Here is a 23835-nt window from a genome sequence, read left to right on the forward strand (position 1 = left end):
AGCGGCTTTGGCACATCGATTTCCATGACCACCACGGGTACTTTTACGCGGACCCCTTTGACTGGCGGCTCCTCTCATTCTACCAAAGTAGGAGTACCAACGAAAAGAACCTCACCTCCACTGCTGTCCCCTAGGACGAAAAGGCAGAAGTTGATGCACAGCTGTGCTTAAAGATTCCACCACAGCTTTTGAGGTCTGCAACTTCTCAAGGCTTTCGTCAGCCTTGCTGCCAAACAAATGCACGCCATCAAAGGGCATGTTCAAAAGACAGGGTTGCACATCCGGGGCAAAACTCAAGACGTCTGCAACCACGCAAATATGCGTAGAACGGTGCTCGCAGCCATGGACCAGCTAACACCGTCAGCCGTGTCCAAACCGGACTGAAGGGATTCACACATGGCATCCTTGCCATCTTGCACGAGAGCAAGGAACCCATCATCCCTGTTCCCCTTTGGGAATATGCTTAGCAGCAAGAGAAACAGTGCCACAGAGTGTGTGAAAATCTTGCCAACGCACAAGTGGAGTTGGACGATTTTAGCGCCATACTCCCCGCAGAAAACACCTTGCGTGCCCAACGGTCAAAGTGTTTGTCGTCCCCATGAGGAGGGATCATAGGGTACACCGCCTGCCTCGAGGTGGCTGTAGCCGCCTGAACCACCAAACTCTCCGGAGTGGGGTGAGTGGATAGGTAGCTGGGGTCGCTAGCGGAAGGGTGGTATTTTTTGGTTAACGATTTGATAACAGCCGGAAGAGATTCCAGGGACTGCCAAGCAGCCACCACCCTTTTCTGTAATGTCAGATAAAAAGGTAACACCGGGTCAGAGGACGGACCTTGATCTAAAATGTCTGCGTATCCGACGGACACGGCGCCAACGCCGATCGAGCACTTAACAGGTTTCTGTGGTCTCGTTGGGGATGAGGACAGAGACCTGGAAGCAAGTCTCTTGCGACCATCCTGAGCCTTGTCCGAACGGGACCTCTAAGGTTTCCGATGAGAATTGCGCTGAGGACCTGAGCCCGAAGGCGTGTGAGCCATGGATCGAGACTGTTCCTTGCCTGCTTTGTCAGAAGGCGTGGACGGAACTGTGCCCTGCGATTGGAAAATCACCAACATCTGCTCCCTAAAGGCAGCCCATTCCTCCGGAGTAGAGGACTTAGTTGGCAAGCCACTTTCCTCACAGCACCGTCCTCCGAGGATTATGGGGGAGGCGACCGGTAACAGCGCTTCCTAGAATGCCGAGACAAGGACGAATGGCGGGAACCACTCCGGGACCAAGACCCCCCTGGGACTCCTTCCGACACAGAGTCACCCCTCGAATCGTCGGTGGACATGCCCTTGGATTTACGGGACTTACTGGGTTTCGAATCCCTACCTACCTGAAGCTTTCCCTTATGCTCCCGCAAGGCCTTAGCAGTCAGCGACTGGCATTTGGAACAGTCATCGGTGTCATGGCTCTCACCCAAGCACCACAAACAAATGCGATGCGGGTCGGTAATCGACATTTTTGACTTTCAGTCCCGGCAAGTCTTGAAGCCAGACCGCTAGTCGGAGGGGTTGAAGAAGACATTCACGAGGAATACACAAGGCGTACAGAGTCTCCGGAGCAAACACGTTGGCGGAAAAAAACAGAAATGAGGCTACAGGTGCCGTGCGTCCCATTTATAACATCCGTTGACGTTGCACTAGACGGAGGGCTTCGAGGGACATAGACCCGACGCCATCGACGCAGGACGCCCTGTGCCGAAAAAGTTTCCGAAGTACACAGCTGTGGACATTACATGTCAAACATGTGGAATACGTTGGAGGACACAATCCATTTGAAGGGGGCCTTACAAGCAAAAGAACAAAATAGCCACAGAACAAAAGAACCAAAGCAGACACAGGAATAAGGGGATCTATGTGATCATTGTGCCACCCATAATGTCGACTTTCAAAAGGCCGACTCCCATTATGGCATGGCGCAGTGATGACAGATCACTGTGCCCTGCAACCCCCTACCTGCCCCCCACCCACTTGCCTTGATGGCAGCACACAGGAGTGTGCTGCCGTCTCCTCCATTCCTGCAGCGTCAGTTCCCTCCCACTAACATGGGGCTGAACTGGTGCTGCAGGCTTTTTTTTTTAAACCTTTTTTTCTTTATTGTCCCACCCCAAACCCCATTACACAGACTAAGAGGAGCGGGGGACACCCCTGCAAACCCCCACTCCCATTAGTCTGCGTAATGGGGGGCAGGTCACAATTTTCGGACTGTGCAAAGGCACAGTTCTAGTATTAGTCAGTTTTTTAGGCAACATTCTGGTACAAACTATGAATAAGGGAATGCAGATTAAGAGATCCACACATAAAAATCCATTTGGAGAAGCACTGTTTTGACACCTACAGAGGTAGCCTACGTGGCATCAGATTAAGGGGAAGGTGTCAGCACAGGAGCCCTGCATCAATGGAAGAATCCGGGACCTCCAATGAAGGTAAAGTCAGCGTGACGCTATTGAGGTGCCTGCAGCGAGGGATGCCTGGCAGAACAGTACAGCTTATAGTTGACAATTGCATTTTGTCTCCTCTACTCCACCCCCTCCCCCACCCCGAGACTCCATCTCTGCTTCCTTATCCTCCATTGGCTGGCTCCCCTTTCACTCAACTTAAATTTCATTTTCTCTGCCTAGTCTTCAAATCTCTCCACAATCTTTCTCCCCCTTATCTCTTTCTACACTCCCTCTCGCTCCCTCCGTTCCACTGACCACTTCCTCCTCACTGTTCTTCCCTCCCCTTATGCCTCCTCTTGTTTCCGCTCCTTCCAACTCCTGGTCCCCTCCACAGGCACTCCTTACCTCTCTCAATCAGCTCTATTCCTACCTATTCCTCTTTCCGCACATCCCTTAAATCTCTCCTTCTCCATTCCCCGCCATGATACCCTCCCTCTTCTCGCTCCCCCTCTCCCTCCATTCCCCTCTTGCCCCCTTAAGCCTCTCCCTTCATTTTCCCCCACCCCCATCCTCACCCTCCCATTCCTTGCCTCCTCCTGCTACCCTCCCCCCACTCCCTCCTAGCTTTGCTCCACTTCTCTCCCCCTTCCCTCTGTCAAATTGCTCTACATACTGTTTTGTTGACAGATTCAAAATTGTAATTTGCTTCTTTAGTTATATTAAATGTATCCGGTTAATGTGCAGCGCTTTGGTATAAAGCGCTATATAAGTCTAATAAATACAATACAATAAATACAAAAGGGTTTCCAATGAGCCAAAATGGCTACAACTAAGTGTCAGAGCCGCAATGATACCTGGATTGAACTCACCGGACGGTCTACCTATGAATCTGCTTCAGCCCAACACTAGAAGTCATTTAAGTTTCCCATTGACAGTTCAGCATTCCTTTGATAAAAGTATGTAGAATGGGTTGGGGTTGCTACACTTGACCACAGCATCTTATCGCATAGTAACAGGCAGCAGATAAGCTGCACCCACTCATCAACATGATTCGTCATAAAACATACAACAGGAGAATGGACCAAAGGATTGGTTAGCAGCAGGGAGCATCAGTGGGTCACGATGAACAAGGATGGCATGTCTGGTAGTTAAAGTCCTTTAATACACATTTCGCATGGTGTGAGTTGACAATCCTGAGAACTATCAAAAAGTAGTCAGGTCTTCCTATGACTACTTTTTAATCCTTCGAACCAATCAGGTTCCAGGCCTTCTGTGCAGTGTTCGCCAGTGTAGCTCTGGAACCGGATTGCTCTCTCTGAATACCACAATCCGCTATGGTAGTTGCATGCTGTGGATGAGCTACCTCCATCGCACTTACATGGGCATGCTTCCTTTCTTCCCCTACAAGCTTCTTCCTCAACCCCACAAAGCCAGAGGCACTGCCAATAACACTGCCCTGCACAATCAAGTGAAAGCTTGATATGGCCACAATGCTGCTCGATGTCCGTTGCTCAACACCCATTTTTAAGTGGCTTTTAAACACATGGACTCTTATATTTGGAAAAATTAGGGTAAAAGCATAACTCCTGGCTCAGACTGGTGCGAATAGCCTAATTTACCACTAACAGAAAATGCGGGCAGTTACGGGAATGTGCATGCCGTAAACCGTATGTCACATGACTACCCCTACAACCCAAGAATGTGCAATAGCTCTTGATCACGGAAACCAAGCAGTGCACTCTAAACTGAGCCGTGTTTAAACTTACATTTATGAAAACAGAATGTGTTCAATTAACTCAACTTTCTCGTTCTTCTGTACATAATTTCGGTATTATTGATTCTTCTTTCTTTTCACATTTTTCAATCCCTACAATATATGTAAAACTAGACTTTTTTCATTTCACACAGCTAAACTTATTTCTTCCTGCCACAATTTCTGTTCCACCCTTCTAGTTGGCTTCCCCGCCTATCAACTTGCTCCTCTGCGGCCTGTATACATCTCCTCAACATGTTTTCTTTTTCTGTCTTTCTTACCAACATTTTATAAACCTTCCCATGTCTCTTTCTTTGCTCATTTTAAGCCTTGTCTTCACACTCTTTGCAATATTTTTAAATGTATTCATGGTCTGGCTGCTCCATACCTCTAAGTCAATAGTTTAGATCTAGAGTCCCTCGCTAGTTACCAATCACCTTTTTTCTTGCTGTTCTTAAACTTCCATCTGCCCAGCCCAGTTTTTTATTTTCTATTTTAGCCCCCAAGACTGGAATCACTTAGCTCTTCTTAGATCTGCCCCTTTTTTTTCTATTTTTCATCCTAAACTTCATTCATTAAGAATGATGTGTTCACATTTTGTTCTACTGCTAGAGCAGGCATTAAAATGTACACTTGCCACTAGCCATCTGCTAGTGATAATGGACTCTTGCCGAGTAAAACATGGTGTGCTCAGTGTATGGGCTGAACCGAGGGAACAAGTGACTTTTCATTCCCAGCTAGGTACTTGAAAATATTACCCCCATTGTAGAGCACATTGAATTCATAAAGCTCTTTATGCCAATAAACAAACATAAAATGGTACTGGTCTGATGTTCTTTAAAATAATGTTAATTGCCACAAATTCATGATATACTTTATTCAAGCAAAGGGAAATATCACAAACATTACCAGTATTAACATAGCTAACATTTTGCATGCAGACCCCATCCCCTTTTTATGCTTCTCAACACCCTCCCAGGATCCCACGGGTATCGACTCCATAAATATGCAGGTGCTTCATTGAAGCATTCCATACCTTAACATCTGGCTCAGCGAATCAAACAGGCAATTCAGAACCGCCATCAGCATTAACTGCAAGGGGAGAGTGGCAATAAAGAGAACAATCAATTGCAAGAAAAAGCCAATACTGCTGTTGTGCAGGCATTGTTCAGATACCAACATAAGAATTCTGTGATGCATTAATACAACACAAGGATTGGCTTTTTTAAAAAAAATTGTAAAGACACTACAAGAAGAGTTGCCGATTTTCTGAAAAAGGACAGTACAGAAGCAATGTTACTTTTGTCTTTCATAAAAATTCTGACATCCCTTCTGCTAAATCAACATATGTTTCCATGTACTGCCAAGCATACACTTAATTTCCCCGCTTTCCCAAGAGACCTACTATTCCTACAGCTGACAATGTTTGGAATCACAACAATCAGCATTATCAAAGTGCATATTCCCTTGATAGCCAAGGATACAAACTAACAATGCTGATATAGCTCTCCCCACCAAATAATTGCTCAATCATACATGTATTATTATGTAGTCCCAGCACATGCAAAGTTGCCTTTGCTTCTCAATGCCACACAGATTCAGACTTCTGTGCGTGTAATCACATTTGTTATGGGTTTTAAGATTTCACTATAGGAGGGCCTAAATGTATCTGCACATTCTCTTAACCACTCTCCAGTACAGCCAGAGATAACAGACTAGGCATCAACGGAGACAGCCCACCCTCCCAATGGCACACTGACATAACCTACAGGTCAGCTCAACAAGACATTTAACCATGGGATGCAGTCAACAGGACTTCAAAAATAGCATCTTTTTAAGATCAAAGCGTATGCTAATCATAATGGATTCCTACTGGGCAAAATAGGATTGTGTTCACTAGAACAAGATAAAAAAGGGAGAAAAATCACAGCAAGTATGGTCCAATCTCAATTCAACAACACAATGAAAGCACTAACTGTCCTGTGACAGCGTGTTTCCATTCTCTCCTCTATGGCTGTCACAAGCTCCGAGCAGGGGGCTTGTGCTTGATTACTCCCACAAGACAATTGCATTAAAGAAATAGAACATACTGTTTCTGCATACAAAAAGGATGCCCACAAGTCCTTTAAAAGCAAGACTTTACATCAGATTTGCTGCTGATTTTACATTGGAACTTTTTAGGCAAGTGTATTCACAGAGTGAAGGTGCAGTAAATATGAGAAAAATCCAGCTAGGGAAGTCTTCAAGACTCCACCAGAAGAGTTCCATACTATGGTTCCAGAATTGGATGCTTGGATGATAGATGCAGCATGTGAACTTCAGTCATGCAACTAGTATGGATATATGCAAAACGGCAAAGGGAACTTTTCTGCAAGATCACTCTTTAACCTCCGCGACTCAATGTTAAGTACAAGTTTTGATGGTGTCGCAATGGTGCATGCAGGGAACGGAGACGAGTTCCCCTACTCCCGTTTGTCAAAATTGAAAAACATTTCTGCACACATCAATTACTGCACCACAGTAAAGAATAGATTCCATAGATTCCAAAAAGGCTGGTTCTCTTGATATGTTACTAATTTATTAATGGCCGTTAACGACGACAAATGTTTCAGCACTCTCAGTGTGCCTTCTTCAAATCAAGGCAATAACTATCTGATGAGTTCAAAGCTCTAAAATATTGTATTATGGAGAACCATTATGGAGAACCAGACTCATGATGCACGAACGTAGACATTTGCAGCGCCCGTATTCCACACGAGTCTGATGGGTTAGCAGAAGTGTCCTGCAGCAGATGTCAACGGTACACAGGGCAAACCTATGCCAATAAGCAAGAGCGAGGGAAGCTCCCACGCCCGTGGTACCGGTCTTGACTCCAGAGAGGCAACAGCCAAGCGGTTCATCACAGCCGGTGAGTCGAAGGGAGAACCGATAAGAACCGGGCTGTGTTGAGTGAGAAACGTTAGGGTAAGGAGATTGTCAAAAAAGCGTTCACATGCTGGTGAAGCACACTCCTGCAATGGTGCAGAGGTGTGTGTGCTTGTGCCTACTGCTGAGTCCTCACTGCGCCTTGCCTGCTCTGGTCATAGCCTGCCTCTGTGTAGCGCCCCTAGGTAGATGTCGGGTATGAAGTGCGCCACATGACCATAGGAGACCATTCCACCCTGGTTGTGAAATCAGGCCTTGGAGGCTCGCTGGAGGTGCGCACCATTGGACAAGCCGCCATTTTGTCTGTCTGTGTGGCCATTGTGTCCTGCATTGTGCCACATGCTTGATGTGCGTTGACTGATGCACCAGGCCTGGTACCCGCTGCTAAGATGGATTTCTGAACTCTGACCTGGTGGGCAGAGGGTCAGAAGGCCAGCCTAGTTTCTTGGAACAGGGCAACCTTCTGGAAAAGCCAGACCAATCAAGGTAGCATTGGCAGCGGTCAAGACTAGGTCTCAGGAGGGGGGAGGGTGACTGAAAGACCTCAATGAGCACACAGCGTAAAGGACACTTACAAATCACTCCCAGTCAGGTGTGTATATACATTAAAAATACAAATACATGTATTCAAAGCCTCTGAGTTTCAACACACAGTAATAATCAATAGCAATACCTTTAAACCAATACAATCCTACTACAATACATATATACATACACAATACCAAGTAGCCGCACAGAATACGTACACAACCTTAAAGGGAAGGAAACAAGCAGTGCAAATAGTCTAAGCAATTCTTCATGAACTTAACCCTAACTGAGAGGCAGTCCAGTCCCTACGAAGAGAGGAGCCTAGCGCCCAATGTACTTTCAAATGCTGGTGCACGCAATAGTGCAGAAGGGCAAAAACAGGGTCTCTTGCAGGGGCTGTACAGCTCAGGAAGGTGGGTGACACAATGAAGAATAAGTTCCCACTATCCATGGAGTGTCTCCCCGAGATGGCAGAACAGGTTACAGGTGTTAGGAATAGTTCTATATCTCAGGCTATCTTTGGAAAGGAGAGTGGCCCTCAGCGGACACTCGTACGTAAAAATGGGTGGATGCGCTACGGGCCACCGGTAAGGGTTGCAAGTACTCACCGACCACTGGTGCACTCTAGACCAAACTTCGGCAGTAGAGTCCATTTCGGTTGCCGGTTAAAATGCAGCAGTTGTGCGGCTTTGCTGCTTTCAACTGCGAAGTTACAGCGTTGACAGTTGTAGTGATACACGAAATTGCAACCTTGCCAATCAGGGCTTTAGATGACAGCATTAGCCGCTGAAAGCCAATAGTGTATTCAAAGTATGTGCTAAAAATGCTGACAGTAGTCTGTTGTAGCACTTCCATTATGCAGTAGTGAGCTACAAGGAATATGCAGGCCTAGTATGAGATAGGTCAAATTAAGCATTGTTGATAGACAGGCAGGGAGGGCCCCTAGCTATGTAGCTAATAGGTTTTTGGAGTGTTTGGAACATCATGGCACCTATATAGCGCTTAGATAGCCAGTCTTAAGCGCTATAAACACTAAGCTATGAGTGCATGCCTTTTAGAGCTTGCAGATGGGGTTAATACATCCCTGCTTCCCTTAGAATATTCAGCCTCACTAACGTTAGCCCTGGCTCCAAGCTAATCTTCCTTTTCTCTGGGAAGGTACTGATAAGACATTCCTCAGCCAGCGCAGATGGGAACAAGGGAGGGGGTAGGAGCGAGCAGGGAGCATCTCAGAGAGAGCTGGGTTTTTTCCATGAACCAGCCTCACAGAGAAAGTTCTGGAACTATGCGTCATGGTGACTGACAGCAAGAGATTATAAAGTATCCATGCACACATGGGATCAGGGGGAGATCGCCTGTGGACTTGATTCGTGCAGAAACAGGTGCCCGGCATTGGCTCATACGGTGTCCTTCAGCATTGTCCTCTGAGCGGGGCTTGTTTACAGCTAGCTTATGAGGGCCCAAGGTCTCCCCAGTGCTGATTAAAGGGACGTAAGACTGTGTTTCTCTATGTTTCTCTATATTTCTCTATGTTTCTCTATGTTTATCTAAGCTCCATGTTTCACTATATTTTGCATTGCTCTTTGTTTTATGCTTTGTAATATTCTCTAACTTGAATCCCAAATGTATATGAAATTCACTGCTTAGAATAAATATGCTAATAACACTTTGAGGGTGTCATTTGTCACTAGCATGAGATCACTGCTCAGCACAATAGAACCTGTATTTTGGGCTGAATTGGGTATTTTTGCTCTCAAAGGGCTGGCCCCGAGGAAGATTTTGCCCAATATCAAGACATTTGGTGGCAGCTTTGTGGGATTTGTGAAGAGCAGTGCCATGACATGACAAATGGTGTGAGAGAACACAGTGTAGAGTGGGGAGCAGGCTGTCGCATTTCCTTGATGGTCTCACTGCAGCTCTGAGACTTCAAAAGGCAGCAATGTTGTGTCGGCTTGCCGTGGCCGATAGCCTGTGTGGTTAAGACTCCCTTCAGTAAATCAGTCGTGACTGACTTATTGCATGGGATTGGTGCCAGGGAGTACAAGGCAATAAACGAGCGGGAAATGGCTTTGTTTAAAGCACTCCGATGAATGGTTAAGAAAGATGTATGCTCAATTAGAAAAAGAATTTTATCATGTGGTTTCCCAAGTTTAAAGTTGTAATTTGGAATGCATAATGAGACGGAGTTCTCATCTCTATTCTGTCATGAGGGCAGGAAAAAAAAAATAATTGCAGGGATTTGACATGCAAATTGTGAATAGTGATTTAACCATTGACTCAGCCCCAGTGTGCTAGCGAGTGGGGGCTGTAATGTTCGGAGGCGAAGGTTCGTTTTTTTTGATATATGCTTTTGAAGGGTTGGCATTCCTGAATAATGAGGAAGGGGAATGAGCCATGCTTAGGAGAATGAGTAACATCTGTGCTGAGAGCCTAAAGAGTTTTTTCTTTCTTTTGGCAACTGTAAAATTCCATGTGCTAATGGTGGCAAATTCTGTTTAAAGGAAACACACTAAAATGGTTATATTGCATTTTAGGCTGTGCCATGCTTATATTGGGTGAGAGACTCACTTAAAAGGAAAGTGAGTGAATGTTATTTGGATTTTCGATTTTTGTGTACTGATTTGAAATTGCAGAATCAGTTTGCAATGGTTGGGGGGAAAAACAATTTATATTTTTCTAAATTGCCCCTGGAGTATTTTTGACTGTCCCCATGCTATGCCATGGATTTGTGCTGTTGCCTTATAAGTGATGTATGCTTTGGAAATAGTGACCTGTTGACTGTGATACATGGGGAAAAATGTTGTTGACACATTAAACAGCCCACAAGCAATAGAGTGTGGGTTGTTCTTGCAGAAAAAAAAAACGTGCAGGGAGCTGCGCTAAATATGGCATTTTTATTTTTTAAATGCACTGAAATGAGTGGTTATAGTTTGGCAATGGTACAACAGAATTGACATCTGTGTGTGATAAGATAGCACAAAGATTTAATGGGTTGTGAGTTCTCTTGAAAGATCGCACATTACAAGAAAAAAAAGACGCTTTGACATTTTGCAAAATTACATGGAGTAGAAAAATGACAAGAAAAGTGCCGCTTTTGAAAACAAGAGTCTTGCTGTGTGTGCAGAGCTTGTGCCTTGAAGCTGTCTTGGGCGAGGTGTGTGAAGGCAAACAAAAGCAGAAACAGTACAAGAAAGAGTTAATTTGGATGAACTGTCTGAAACGAGTGAAGCCGCCACAGTATAAGAGTTATAGGCAAAAGAGATAAGCTGCGTGCTAATGGCGCTGCCAGGTGCACACGAAAGATAAACATGCCTGCATTCCTGAGGAAGGGGGAGCAAAAACAGAGAGCTGTTCAAAAAGTAAAGAATTTGCCCAGTAAACTGTGGTACGGAGCAAAGGCTTCATGCAGGATGGCAGACGGGCACATCACATCTGAACATTTACCTATGCATCTGTGAATGGGCCAAGAAAAGACAGCTGCCCATTCCAACAGACATTACTGTGCAAACCGCATTCCCATGTGATGTGATGTGAAGTGAAGTAAAACGCTATTGCTGTGCAAGCTGCATTCCAATGCTCCATGTGATGTGAACTGAAGTAAAGCGCTGTGCACTGGAGAAGAAACCTCTAGGCGCTTTGAGAAGAGAAAATACACATCTGGCAAACTGCAAGCTACATTGCCGGGGATGGAGTAACTGACAAAGACATTATGGCATTCCAGATGGAAGCAAAACTGACAAAAAGTGCTTAGCCGTTTTGCAAGAGACAACATGCAGAGCGGGGCTTTGAAGTACAACATGAACACTGCACATTAGCCATGATCCAGAAGCCACACGGCTTAGTGCAAGAATGAATGATTTGTTGAAGCAACAAAAGAAACTGGCTTAGACTATCGCACTCAAAAGGGGTGGTTCAAAAACAGCAAACGCCCTTTGAAAAAATGACAAGTGAAAAAAACCAGAGGCTTGAAAAGACACTGCTAAGAAAAGAAAGATAAATAAACAAAGCTGCTCGTACAACTGCAAGCGGTATTGGACTGAAAGACTTTACCTTTGAAAAATGGAGTGATGCCAGCAGGGCAACCTAAACCAAGATCATGGGACACTGGAAGCAAGTTGGCGCCTGGCATTTGTGATCGCTTTGGTGAAAAAGAAAAGCATTGTGCGACCTGGGTACTTACTATATGGCTTTGTAAAAGCACAGATCAGTCTGAGGTACCATTGACCAGCTATGATTGCATTGCACAAATGAGTTTGTGATTAGACAGTTACACCCCGTATGGTTGAGTGTAAATAAGCCCCCAGAAACATGCAGAAAGGTGATAAATAATTGCAGTAGCAATGACAAAGTGTGTAGTTACCTGATGAGACTTTTTGAAGATGGGGGTGGTATTATGGGAAGGGGTGGATAACGCTGATATTGAAGTTTTGATGAAATCCTAACATTTCTGTTTGTATTTTGCCTAGGCAAAGCACGACAAGACATTTCATAATATCAGAAATTAATATGCAGTTTGTGGGTGACACTGATCAAAGAAGGGTCAGACGCATTCTCAGAGAAAGCGAGCCACTGCGACATGCTATTTCAACTTTAACGTGCCCTGCACCGCACTCAATGCTGTAACCTGCGAATAGTGTCCAACAGAGTAATAACTTTTGCTGAACTGGCACGGTGCAGACTTGGCTAATTATCAAGTATTTGATGCTACACATTTAAATGACATGTTTTGCCCTTTCTTGTTTAAAGGACTATGGACAATGAATTGTGGACTGTAACATCAGGCACCACATACAGCTGTGTGACACAGCAATTGAATGCTAACACATTGAAAAATGGTTTTTAAATGCACTGTTGAGATGAATCTGAAAAAACCAAATGGTTTTACTCTTCCAACTGAATGGCTTTAACCAGAGATGTTTTGTTTTTTGAAAAAAAAAATATTCTACATTGCACGTAGGCAGGAGAATGATTTATGAACTGTTGGGGCAGCAGAATTATGCAAGCAGGAGTGTAATTAATTTTGAGATAAGATGAGTGCGCACATCAAAGTCACCTGTGCGTAGGTTAAGATTCTTAATTGAAGTAATGCTGCCAAGTGTATGAGCTATAATTTGAAATGGTAATCTTTGAAACACTGGATACTTTTACAGCCAGCTTAAGGCAGGTAAATGAAACCATGACTGACTTGATGTTTGATTTTATGACACAGAGTGTGACACGGTTTTTGTTAAACCAACCAGTTTCATGTTTTTGTGGGGACAGCTGTCTCCAGCACACTAATGCAAAGAGTCACCTTTTGATTGTAGACATTTGGAATAATTCTTTGGAAAAGCGCTACAAATGAGTATCCACATGGAATTGCTAGTGTACTGGCCTGGCACATTGTCAGGCATCTTTTGTCACTGAATGGATACCATTTGTTTAATTTGTCTAATGTGATGTTTTTCTGACCAAGAACTGCAGCGAGTGTTCTCGCCAAGATTTAATGAACTATAACTTGACTAAATGAATTTTTTCCATGGTGTGATGAAACAGCCACTGCCGGATAGTAGTATGGTGTTTGTGGCTAAAGTTAATATTGTATATGGTAGATATCCCACTTGAAGAAGGGTATTCTCCAAGTCACAGAAGGTAGACACTGTGAACCTGTTAGATTTTCCAGTGGTAAGACAACATGTAAATTGTAGACTGGTAATGCACACCTTCATTATTACAGTGCTACACTTAGACATAGATTTATCATGAGGCAATGTTTCCTTAGTACTACCAAGCTGCTACAAATGGAGTCCATTTCTATGGCCCATCACTAGAGTGCGCGTAGCTAGGGAGCTAGATTCATTAATTGCAGGAGCTTTATATGCTTGTGACATAGAAACTGTGCACAATAAGCTAGCCACTATGGGTTCTGATGCCAGCTCTGCTATAGAACTTCTGGCCTAGTGGGGCCCATTGATATGCCCAGCACTGCTACAAGTATTGACAGCCAATTGAAGATAACAGAATTTTAGACATGAAGACATTTTTGTCTGCCATAGGGCAGGTCAACAAGACTGCTAAATACACACAATGCATTGTATGGCAAACATTGTTAAATCAGCAGGTGTTGGCTTTTTACTGGGTGGGGGCAACCATCCTCCACACACTGGCACGCAGAGCTACAGTTACCAGCATACATATGGATTGAATTGCTTGCTTTTTGATTGCATGAATAACACATGCCATGCTTTGATGTAAATTAGTAGAATTGTTTTTATTTAGACAACCTGGTGCCCATGGGTTCACCTTGTTCACGAAATTAGATGGTTTCTGGTTGGGTTCCACCTACCTGGGGGAAGTGTCTAGTCACACAGCCCATAGTCACGCTTGAATGCCCTGGGATCAGGGGGAGGGTAGGCCCTTAGGGTGAAAGGCTGCCAGGTTTTAGAATTGGTAACCATACATAAATGCAATAGTGCATTGTAGATTAGACTACACTGGATTGCCTTGACATTTTAACTGCATGCTGCTTTTTAACTGACAATCAGTTATACAAAATTGATTTAGGTATTTTTGTGTAGGCCATGTTTTGGCTAGAGTAAATGTCCATGTTCACTTGGCGTAGGTATTTTTGTGTAGGCCAGGTTTTGGCAAGGGTATATGTCACTGTTCACTTTGTGTACATTTTTGTTTAGGTAGTGTTTTACCTTGCATGCCACGCTAACTAACCGCTATAAGATAGTTTGCTTAAACCTCTTGCAAAGCCCCAAGGTCTTTATCACTGCACTAAATACTATATTGATAGGTATTAGTCAGCATTTGTCGCACAAACGTTGAATAGGGGTGGAATGTAGTGATACACGAAATTGCAACCTTGCCAATCAGGGCTTTAGATGACAGCATTAGCCGCTGAAAGCCAATAGTGTATTCAAAGTATGTGCTAAAAATGCTGACAGTAGTCTGTTGTAGCACTTCCATTATGCAGTAGTGAGCTACAAGGAATATGCAGGCCTAGTATGAGATAGGTCAAATTAAGCATTGTTGATAGACAGGCAGGGAGGGCCCCTAGCTATGTAGCTAATAGGTTTTTGGAGTGTTTGGAACATCATGGCACCTATATAGCGCTTAGATAGCCAGTCTTAAGCGCTATAAACACTAAGCTATGAGTGCATGCCTTTTAGAGCTTGCAGATGGGGTTAATACATCCCTGCTTCCCTTAGAATATTCAGCCTCACTAACGTTAGCCCTGGCTCCAAGCTAATCTTCCTTTTCTCTGGGAAGGTACTGATAAGACATTCCTCAGCCAGCGCAGATGGGAACAAGGGAGGGGGTAGGAGCGAGCAGGGAGCATCTCAGAGAGAGCTGGGTTTTTTCCATGAACCAGCCTCACAGAGAAAGTTCTGGAACTATGCGTCATGGTGACTGACAGCAAGAGATTATAAAGTATCCATGCACACATGGGATCAGGGGGAGATCGCCTGTGGACTTGATTCGTGCAGAAACAGGTGCCCGGCATTGGCTCATACGGTGTCCTTCAGCATTGTCCTCTGAGCGGGGCTTGTTTACAGCTAGCTTATGAGGGCCCAAGGTCTCCCCAGTGCTGATTAAAGGGACGTAAGACTGTGTTTCTCTATGTTTCTCTATATTTCTCTATGTTTCTCTATGTTTATCTAAGCTCCATGTTTCACTATATTTTGCATTGCTCTTTGTTTTATGCTTTGTAATATTCTCTAACTTGAATCCCAAATGTATATGAAATTCACTGCTTAGAATAAATATGCTAATAACACTTTGAGGGTGTCATTTGTCACTAGCATGAGATCACTGCTCAGCACAATAGAACCTGTATTTTGGGCTGAATTGGGTATTTTTGCTCTCAAAGGGCTGGCCCCGAGGAAGATTTTGCCCAATATCAAGACAACAGTGGTGATTTCTCCGCTCCTGGTGGATGGATCAGGCCAGTTTCAATGTAGCAGGCTTCAGGGCACAGCAGCAAGGCACCTGCGAAGTTAGTCACCATGGCCGGGAGACACAGTAACCACGTGTACTCCGGTTCAGGCGCTCTCTTTATTCCAGACCTGGGAATGCGAAGAGTATGTAATTCGGTGCAAGAGTGCCGTGAACACAGAGCTTGCGATGTACCAAGTTTCAAGGGTCTCCTCGAAACAGCGGCGGTGAAAGAGCAAAGGTCCTGCACAAGCTGGTCAGCCCACTGGTTGACCCAAGGACCCTTCCGAGAAGGCTTACTTGCAGGGTTTGATGAAGGTGCCAAGAATAGTTGTCCCTCCATTCTAATGGATCGACTTGTCTTCACAGACCTCGGTCAATTAGATGCAGAGAGGTCCAGCGGGACGACAGCGGGCTCCGGGTGCCAAATCTGACGGGTCACAAGCAGTTCCTCGAGTTGGCTTCTTAGTTTTAGGATACTCGGATCCTATCCTAGGTTCAGTAAGAACTCACAAGATCGACCTGGTGTGGGTGTTTGGGGCCTTCTCTTATCCAGAATCTCCTTTGTGCCAAAACAAAGAGGACCTAATGGGAGATCTGCTCACATACAGGCACGACATACGTGGACCAATCATGGAACACTGTGGTCCCAGTCGTTCCCAGCACACCAGACTCTCTGGCACCCAGGATGTGTATTGGAACTAGAGAGTGCAACCCACGTCCTGGAAGAGCACACACACAAGGCATGCAGAAGCCTGCAAAAGCTTGGCGTTTAGTGGGAGTACACATGCCCAAATAAGGACTGCCCCTCGTTGGCTTGACCTGGGGAAGGCAAAGGGGCAAGATGGCCAAAGGACCTTGAGGCATGGCCATTTTGGAGCCAGGCAACTATGCCAAACGCAGTTTGCATGGCAAGAAAGGGTTAAAATAAAGCGAAACAATAAGCTGCCACCAGCCCTGTCCAAGGCACATCTGCACTTTTCCTGAAAAATCCTTTGAGGGAGTCTAGGGTTTGGAAACGAAAAGACCACCCAAGCGCACTGTACCGAAAGGTACATTGTGCACTTGTAACATGTTGCAGAAAAGTTACAACACTGGAAAGGACCAAGGGAAACAGTCTCCCAGCACTGACTTTAAGGGCATGTCAGTTTCCCCATAACAAAGTGAGCGAAAGCCCAGTGGAGTGCAGCTGAAGCCTGTGCTTCATTGGCAAAAGTCAGACTATGGTGTTTAAACATCAGCAAAAAGTTGCGACGGTACACAACTGGAGGGGAAATCTATCCCAACACCGGCCTGTCTGCTTGGAAGCATAGGCTCAGACCTCAGGTGTGGACCTGGGAGGCATTGTGTCCTCGGATGTGACTCTGGTAGTGCTTGCCATACTGTGTGCAGGTACCACCCAGGCTTGCGCCAGGTAGTAGAGCAGAGCTGTTTAGGGGATTCCCTGGTTCCAGAGCCCTCAGGCCCCTCAGCGCTGGGACCGGGAATATCCATGGACCCCTCGACCGTATGTCCAGTAGCTCAGTGAGCCTCGGTCCCCTTACTGGTATTCAAGCCTAATGGGCCCTTCCGACTTGGTTGCTTCCCTGGAAAGGAGTCAACCTTGAGGGGTGCTTTGGAGAACAATATACTTACCTTCGGACTGGTCTTCCTGCGCACGTGCTCCATCTGCTCTGGTGATCTGGAAAAAAACTCCTTCCACCTGGCCAACCAGTTCTTTAGTGCCCAGGCCGTAAGCACGCTGCACACCAAGCAGCCGCCCCAGCCGTGGTCTTCACCCAGGCATGGGAGGCAGAGCGCGTGCATGAAGTGGCAAAGGATCCATCGCAGGCTGGGCACCTGCTAAAGCCTGCCATGGTTGACATGCCCCTGAGAGGAGCATAGGCACCAGAGGCCGGAGTATTTCCATCTCTAAAACAAAGAGCATCTTAGTGAATAGCTAGAACATAGGGGAGAATTTAAAAAAAAAAAATTACCCTGAGGATGATTTGGTAGCGTAGAAGGATGAGGGGGAAAAAAAGGGCCTCGACCACAGTTCAGTTGAAGAGGTCCGGGACCGTCAACGCGGAAAAGAGGACTGAGGTGTGGTGCCGGTGGATGGAGTCAAGGGAGCACATGCTCCTGGGGTCACGTCCCCACACGCAACTAAATGTAAAGGGGAAGATGATTTTTCTGGTGAAAAAGGTTCAGTTCCCGTCCCTAGCGAGGGACACCCATACAATATGGAGGAAAGGGGACGGGACGTAGGAGTAATGTGAGGCGGACCATCTTGTGAAGTTTTCTCAACAAATGTCATTTTATTATATTCAAAGGTTGGGTGAACATCTCACTCTCCCTACCCTAACAATGATTTCCGTACTTAAATAAACTAAAGGAAACCTAATAAAGGATATCTGTCCCTCACACTTATGCATACAATAAATAAACAAGGAAATGCATGGCAGTCTCTTTATAACCTGGGCAAATTACCCTTCTCCAAGTTCAAATACGATTCTGTGCCACAATTCAATAAATAAAAAATAAAAAAATAAATCCTGGCTTTCAACAAAAGTTCAAACAGCGTATTTTGCCACTTCAACTTGTCAGCAGAAAGTTCCAACACAGAACGTATAAGGCATCTCTTCCTCCTTGAACAAGTTCTCAGCCCAGCAATAGCAACAATGGTATTGGTCAGGATGATTTGACACAACAAATAAATCCCAAAGAAATAGAGTTCCTTTGCAACAGCTTTACTCAGCCTTCCTTCTAGCAACACAATCATAAATTGTCTCCGTCATAACCACTTTGTAGCACTTCAATTTCTACCTGGTTTACTCCCATGCCAGGCCTATTTCTCCAAGGTTCGTCATCCGGGTATACTCCCCTGCCCGAACAAGGTTGCACATCAACAGTGCTTTTGTGGTTTAGATCAACGGACAAGGGGTTCACAACAACCACAGTTTTCAACAAATCGCAGCTTCAGCACTTGCAACAACTCTTCTGGGAAAACAAGATTCAGATTGGTGCCCTTTACTCTTCTACAAAATAATGCTCCTCTCCTTCTGGAAATCTTTAGCCTTTTTACCACTCTTGTTTCTCCATTACACCAGTAACCAATGACTTCCAAGCAAAGTTTTTTTTCTGCTTCTCCATTTGCTGTGGCAATGTGATTTTATACCAGCTTTCACCATATGTTGGACAAAACATGGGCAAAAGATCTCCCAGCGTGTGGACCTTTCATTAGCCCCCCCTTCTGCTGTTGGCAATATGGACTATTGTGTTTGCCTACATTTTAGTCTCTTGGCTTGGGCAATACTCGTAGGTGTTGGCTTTTACCAATATTGCCCCCTTGGTTTGCTGGGCTTTCCATAGACTCACATTTAACATTAGTCATTCACCCTGGTTGCAATATGTTGCTTTCACTAGAGATTCAAATCACCCTGAGAATCACTTCCACTCCCACTCAAGTCTTGCATCTGCTACTGTTCAATAGTTCGGTATTCAAAATTGAGCTCTGAACTTCTTTCACTTCTACGTGAGTGTTGCTCACTCGCCAGACGCCTGTCTGAGACATATGAGAGGGGATGGAGCACTACACACCAGTGAACTCACCAGGTAAGACATGAGCCTCCATTCCCCTCGCAGGATGTCAGCTTCAGTGGCTCCTTGTTTCTTGTCAAAATGCATTTAGTCCTCTTTCACACGTGCCACCTGCATTTGGAGCTTCTCTTGCTCCGGAGGTCTTCTGATGCACGCCAGCCACCAGAAACCTCATTGAAGCCATCGGGTGCATGCAAGCCATCCAAGACGGCCTCCTAGGAACGAACGCTTCCCTCTTTGCAGCCTCTGCAAGATGGGTCTCCAACAGGCAAGCTTCTTTCCTGTATGCTTACCGCTGTGCAACATCTGCACTTCAGACTACGGGAGGCACAGACCCTCTCAGGACTGGCAGTTTTAATCTGCCACACCAGGGGCCCGGCGTCTCTCTCCTCCAGCTTCAAACTAGGCTGCCTGTATGAGTCACGCTGCTACTGCTTCTTACTGCTACCGCTCATCTCCTGATCTCTTAGCAGCCTGCACCCGAGGGGGCTTTTTAAGCGTCTGTCTCCCTCAGTTATGGGTCATTTGAATTAATGATTGGACCACTCCGACAACACTGCACCTCTTCGTGCCTCTCCCCTGTCCCAGTACTTATGGAATTATGGAACTTGAGGTCCCCAATGACAGTTCGGTTTCTGAGCTTGATTTTCAAAACACAAGTTTGTTCCTCACAATATTCCTTAAAGGAATTTCATAAGAATTAGCCGCCTAACCTGATTGACAAGAGACGGGCAATTCTTTTAAGCGATTAATAGATTTTCATTCAGTGTACCTTTGGGCATCAGATCTTTAGCTCTACAAATCTCCAGCATTTTAGAAGGGCTTTGATTGCTACCAAGACCTAGGAGTGTGTGATTGTTTTCACTCCTTTGTATGTGTGTATCTTGTGGAACAGCAAGTTAGTTATTACAAGACATTACATACTTGGGCATTTTTGGAGCAATCCTCCCTAGATGAAAACAAATAGTGTCTCATGCCACAGAGTCCTCTCGTTCCCTTGGGTATTTCTCTTCCCAGGTGATCCTCCCGCAGAACACCACACCCAACGTCAGTATCAGAGTCTACCTTTCCCCGTCCACCTGGGAGGAGCCATTAGGCAGGGAACTAGTGAGGAGTTGGTAGGATTCATCACAGACAATGCAAATTAGTTCAGATTAGGGACACTTTTATAAAAATCTTTGGTGAGGGCTGTACAACCACTGTCCCAAATGGGGTACAACACACCTGGCAAGAAAGGGAAGTCTAATACCTCTTTAAAGAAGGCAACACAGACAGCGCGAAAAGGCTCAACTCAGTTGGGAGTAACAGGCTATGGAAACTTGATGCCAGATTAGAATGCACATTTTGCTCATTATCATGTTCAAATAGAATACCGTCACATATTTTCTCTTAACCACTATGTGACAATCCAAAAGAACAAGGCTGAGAAGGAAAACAAAGCTACGCTTCACCTAAAAGCTAGGCCCAAAAGTGAAGCATTTATTCTCCAAGGATTATAGCAAGACAAAATTCCAGTATTGAAATTATCAGAATCCATGTTCTAAGGTCTGAGCAATGTAGAATATGTTCTCCACATGCCGACTCTCCAGAACACCATCTCATAGCCTAAAAGCTTTAAAAGACTGTCTTTAGTATGTAAAACGATTTAGTAAAAACGTGTAAGCCCTATTGCAGCATTATGGGAATCATTACAGTGTAATTTCACCAATTAAGATGGCATAGGTTTCATTTGAGCCAAGAGGATCTGAAATGTAAGAATAGAACTGAAATTGCACTTCTCATTTCTACTGAGTTGGAAATTGTCAAAAATGTGGAAATTAAAACTTCCAAAGTTCACTTCTCAGTCCACGAATGCACATGCAGAGCACACAAAGGATTTCTTCGGTTCAGTAATGTCTGGATCCAAAGATTATATAAACAAACCCATTGCCAGATGTCTTTAATGGGATCTTGCGCTGTCTGCTTCAAAGTGGTTGCTCTCATTTTCCAAGTGGCCCAGGGAAAGGTTGCTGAACCGTATATGAACGGCAAACAGACATCTGCTCTGGACAGAGTTAAACAAAGGTAATGGAAGGTATGTCCGGCCAACAAAAATGCAAGCTCTGGATATACAAAGATTGCATATAAAAGAGTATGTAGGTGATGTACCGGTACTGCCACCTGGTGGAAAACATCTGAACTTTACACCAGAAAACCAGATTTATCTTAACATGAAAGAAAATTTCACATTAGATGTTGACTAACTAAATTGGTCAGTGCATTATAACAAATGTACAGAATATGCAATATAAAACACACGATACCGCATTTTGGATAGCACAAAAATTGCAAAAACGTATAAAATTGCCAGTCTTCATTGCACAATGATCATTAAAGTAAACGTGCATACCAACATACAGCGTCTGATTAAGTAAATTCCATCAATTTCACATGTTCACACAAACATAGGTCCGAAAAATGAAATGTTAATGTTTCTAAAGAGGAGTGGCTTCAAATCCCACCTTGGTGGAGTTCGAGAGCCAGAACAACTGCATGCACATTGGGAGTACAATTATGGGATATGGGGAGATTAACATTAAGCAACCAACTGGACATTGGAAGCAAATAGTTTTTAGAAGGACTGACCCTGAGGGGAAATGAGATTAACTCAGAAGGAAGACCAGTCTTTGCTTGGAAATTGGTTTCCAGGTGGCAACTTGAAATGAGGGTTTGCTGAAGGAATCATTCCACGCTGACAGTTTCCAGCTCATTCTCCAGAATCAGAATTCACATTTTAGAAGGTAAATTAAACCCCAAACAATCCCAAATTGTGCCTATAAATATTTAACGGTGCAAGTCTGGGAAGATAAAAGGACTGGGAATGCAGGGTGATGCAATTTGAGAACAAGAAAACGGATGCCAATGGTAAATACCCAGTGTTCTATTTATTTTGCATTCAAAGTTAGAGGTTATTTTCTTTAGAGTCCAATGTACTCATTATTGAGAAATGAAATTCAATCTGAATACAGAGTGGAGTCATTTTGGGTCATAGCATGAATGCATAATGCCATTGCCTGTAGCAACGACATGCATGTAATGCAGTCGATGGAGGGCATAATTGTAGATTCGGGTTTGTGCAGCAGAAATGAATAGGGGAATTAGTACTACCCATTGAAAATTGTGTGGAAAAGGCAAGCCCCATCCAGTCACTTGTCCTTTAAAGCACAAACAGATGTGTGCAAGATGAAAGGGTAGGGGGTTTTCAACCAAGCATCTGTTACTGGAAAATAGTACATCTCCTGCCCAGAAATAGAGAGGCTGAAAGCATCACATGTAGACCTGTTTCAAATGGTGTATGCATTTAGATTGAAAGCAATACATTCATGTTAAAGGAAAGATAGAAATACATACACTTGCATTTTGTTAAAATGCTAACCACAAGTATTCTGTGCATTTCGGCTGATGAAAAAGTAACAGCAATGTATCAAATGTGTAGTATCTTTTAGAATACAATGTATTATGAATATAGAGAATGCTTGAATGACTATCAATAGTAAGATTTATATAAGCAGGTAATTCTGTTTTCAAAAGATTTTTGGGATTTGATATACATGCCTTGTGATGATCTTCACGGTGAAAAGCTTGAGACCTCCTTAGTTGAAGTTGCATTATTCCTTTAAATACATTTTGATTTTTAACTACACTGGCCCTCATTACGACCCTGGCGGAAATTGAAAAACGATGGCGGAAATGCAATACCGCCATCGAATAGCGCTCGGTGCGACTATGACCCGTCACCGCAAAGTACGAAGCCATTAGCGACACCGTAGTGAACGCCAACGCTAACTGCACCAAGCACGCGCGCGCGCGCCATGCCAAACCGCAAACACCACCATGGTGCAACGGTACGCCAATTCCGACCCTAGCGGACATGCACCTAACGCCATCAGGCATGGCGTAATGTACCATTCCGCCATGGCGAGAAGTACGGCATCGCGAATCAACCGTAAACGGCCCCACTGAGTGCCTGTACACCGCTCCCTGCCCACAAAGTACAACTCCCCGTAGGTGCAATGAAGCCACAATGCAACCATTGAAATGTACAAGTCACCCATGCATGCCAACGAACAAAAGAAACACAACAGGGGCCAATGGGAGCTGCAGGGCACAGATGGCACGAATACAGAAGCCATCCCAATGGACATGACCACAGTCCCCCACCAAGAAACGCACGCAAACACAGGCACCTGTGACCAGCAATATTCCGAAAATCACATCATTCCACCAGTCCACCTGGCTGACCGGCATCTGTCACACAAAACCCAATCCCCCGCCCCTGAGCATGACAACATTCAAACTGTCATATTGGCAGCCCCCCATCCCTGACCTCACTGGGCTTCGTAGGCAAACGCGGCCAGTACAGTACCACGCAACTAAACCCCGAAGCCGGAACCCGATGCAGATTTCCTCACAATACATCGCCCCCCAAATTGGCATATGCCACATCACTTGCAAAGAAAAACGCTACAGGGGCCAAATCCGAATAGAAATTTAATGCACATCAAAATCACCAAGCCCATACAGCCATCAGGCCATGAACTCCAAAACACCAATCACCATTGTGGGCTGCTTCCGCAAGAAATGACCAGCCACTACCTGTGTGTCGCCCTGTTCCCCCATGGTACACAGAGCCACAATCACGTACGAAAAGGCAACATGGAAGC

At 44.8% G+C, this 23835-nt stretch overlaps 1 protein-coding gene across 2 annotated transcripts in view; it reads right to left on the reverse strand.

Moving 5' to 3' along the window:
• Positions 1-23835, reverse strand: part of COPZ1 (COPI coat complex subunit zeta 1) — a 441777-nt gene that overhangs the window by 184027 nt on the left and 233915 nt on the right. For both annotated transcript variants that reach the window (XM_069653243.1, XM_069653244.1), the window contains one exon: positions 5214-5269. In XM_069653243.1, coding sequence (XP_069509344.1) covers positions 5214-5269 — 56 coding nt within the window. The remainder of the gene's footprint in view (positions 1-5213; positions 5270-23835) is intronic.

This window comes from Ambystoma mexicanum, chromosome 3q, assembly GCF_040938575.1.
Source record: "Ambystoma mexicanum isolate Mex_15411 chromosome 3q, UKY_AmexF1_1, whole genome shotgun sequence".
NCBI lineage: Eukaryota > Metazoa > Chordata > Amphibia > Caudata > Ambystomatidae > Ambystoma > Ambystoma mexicanum.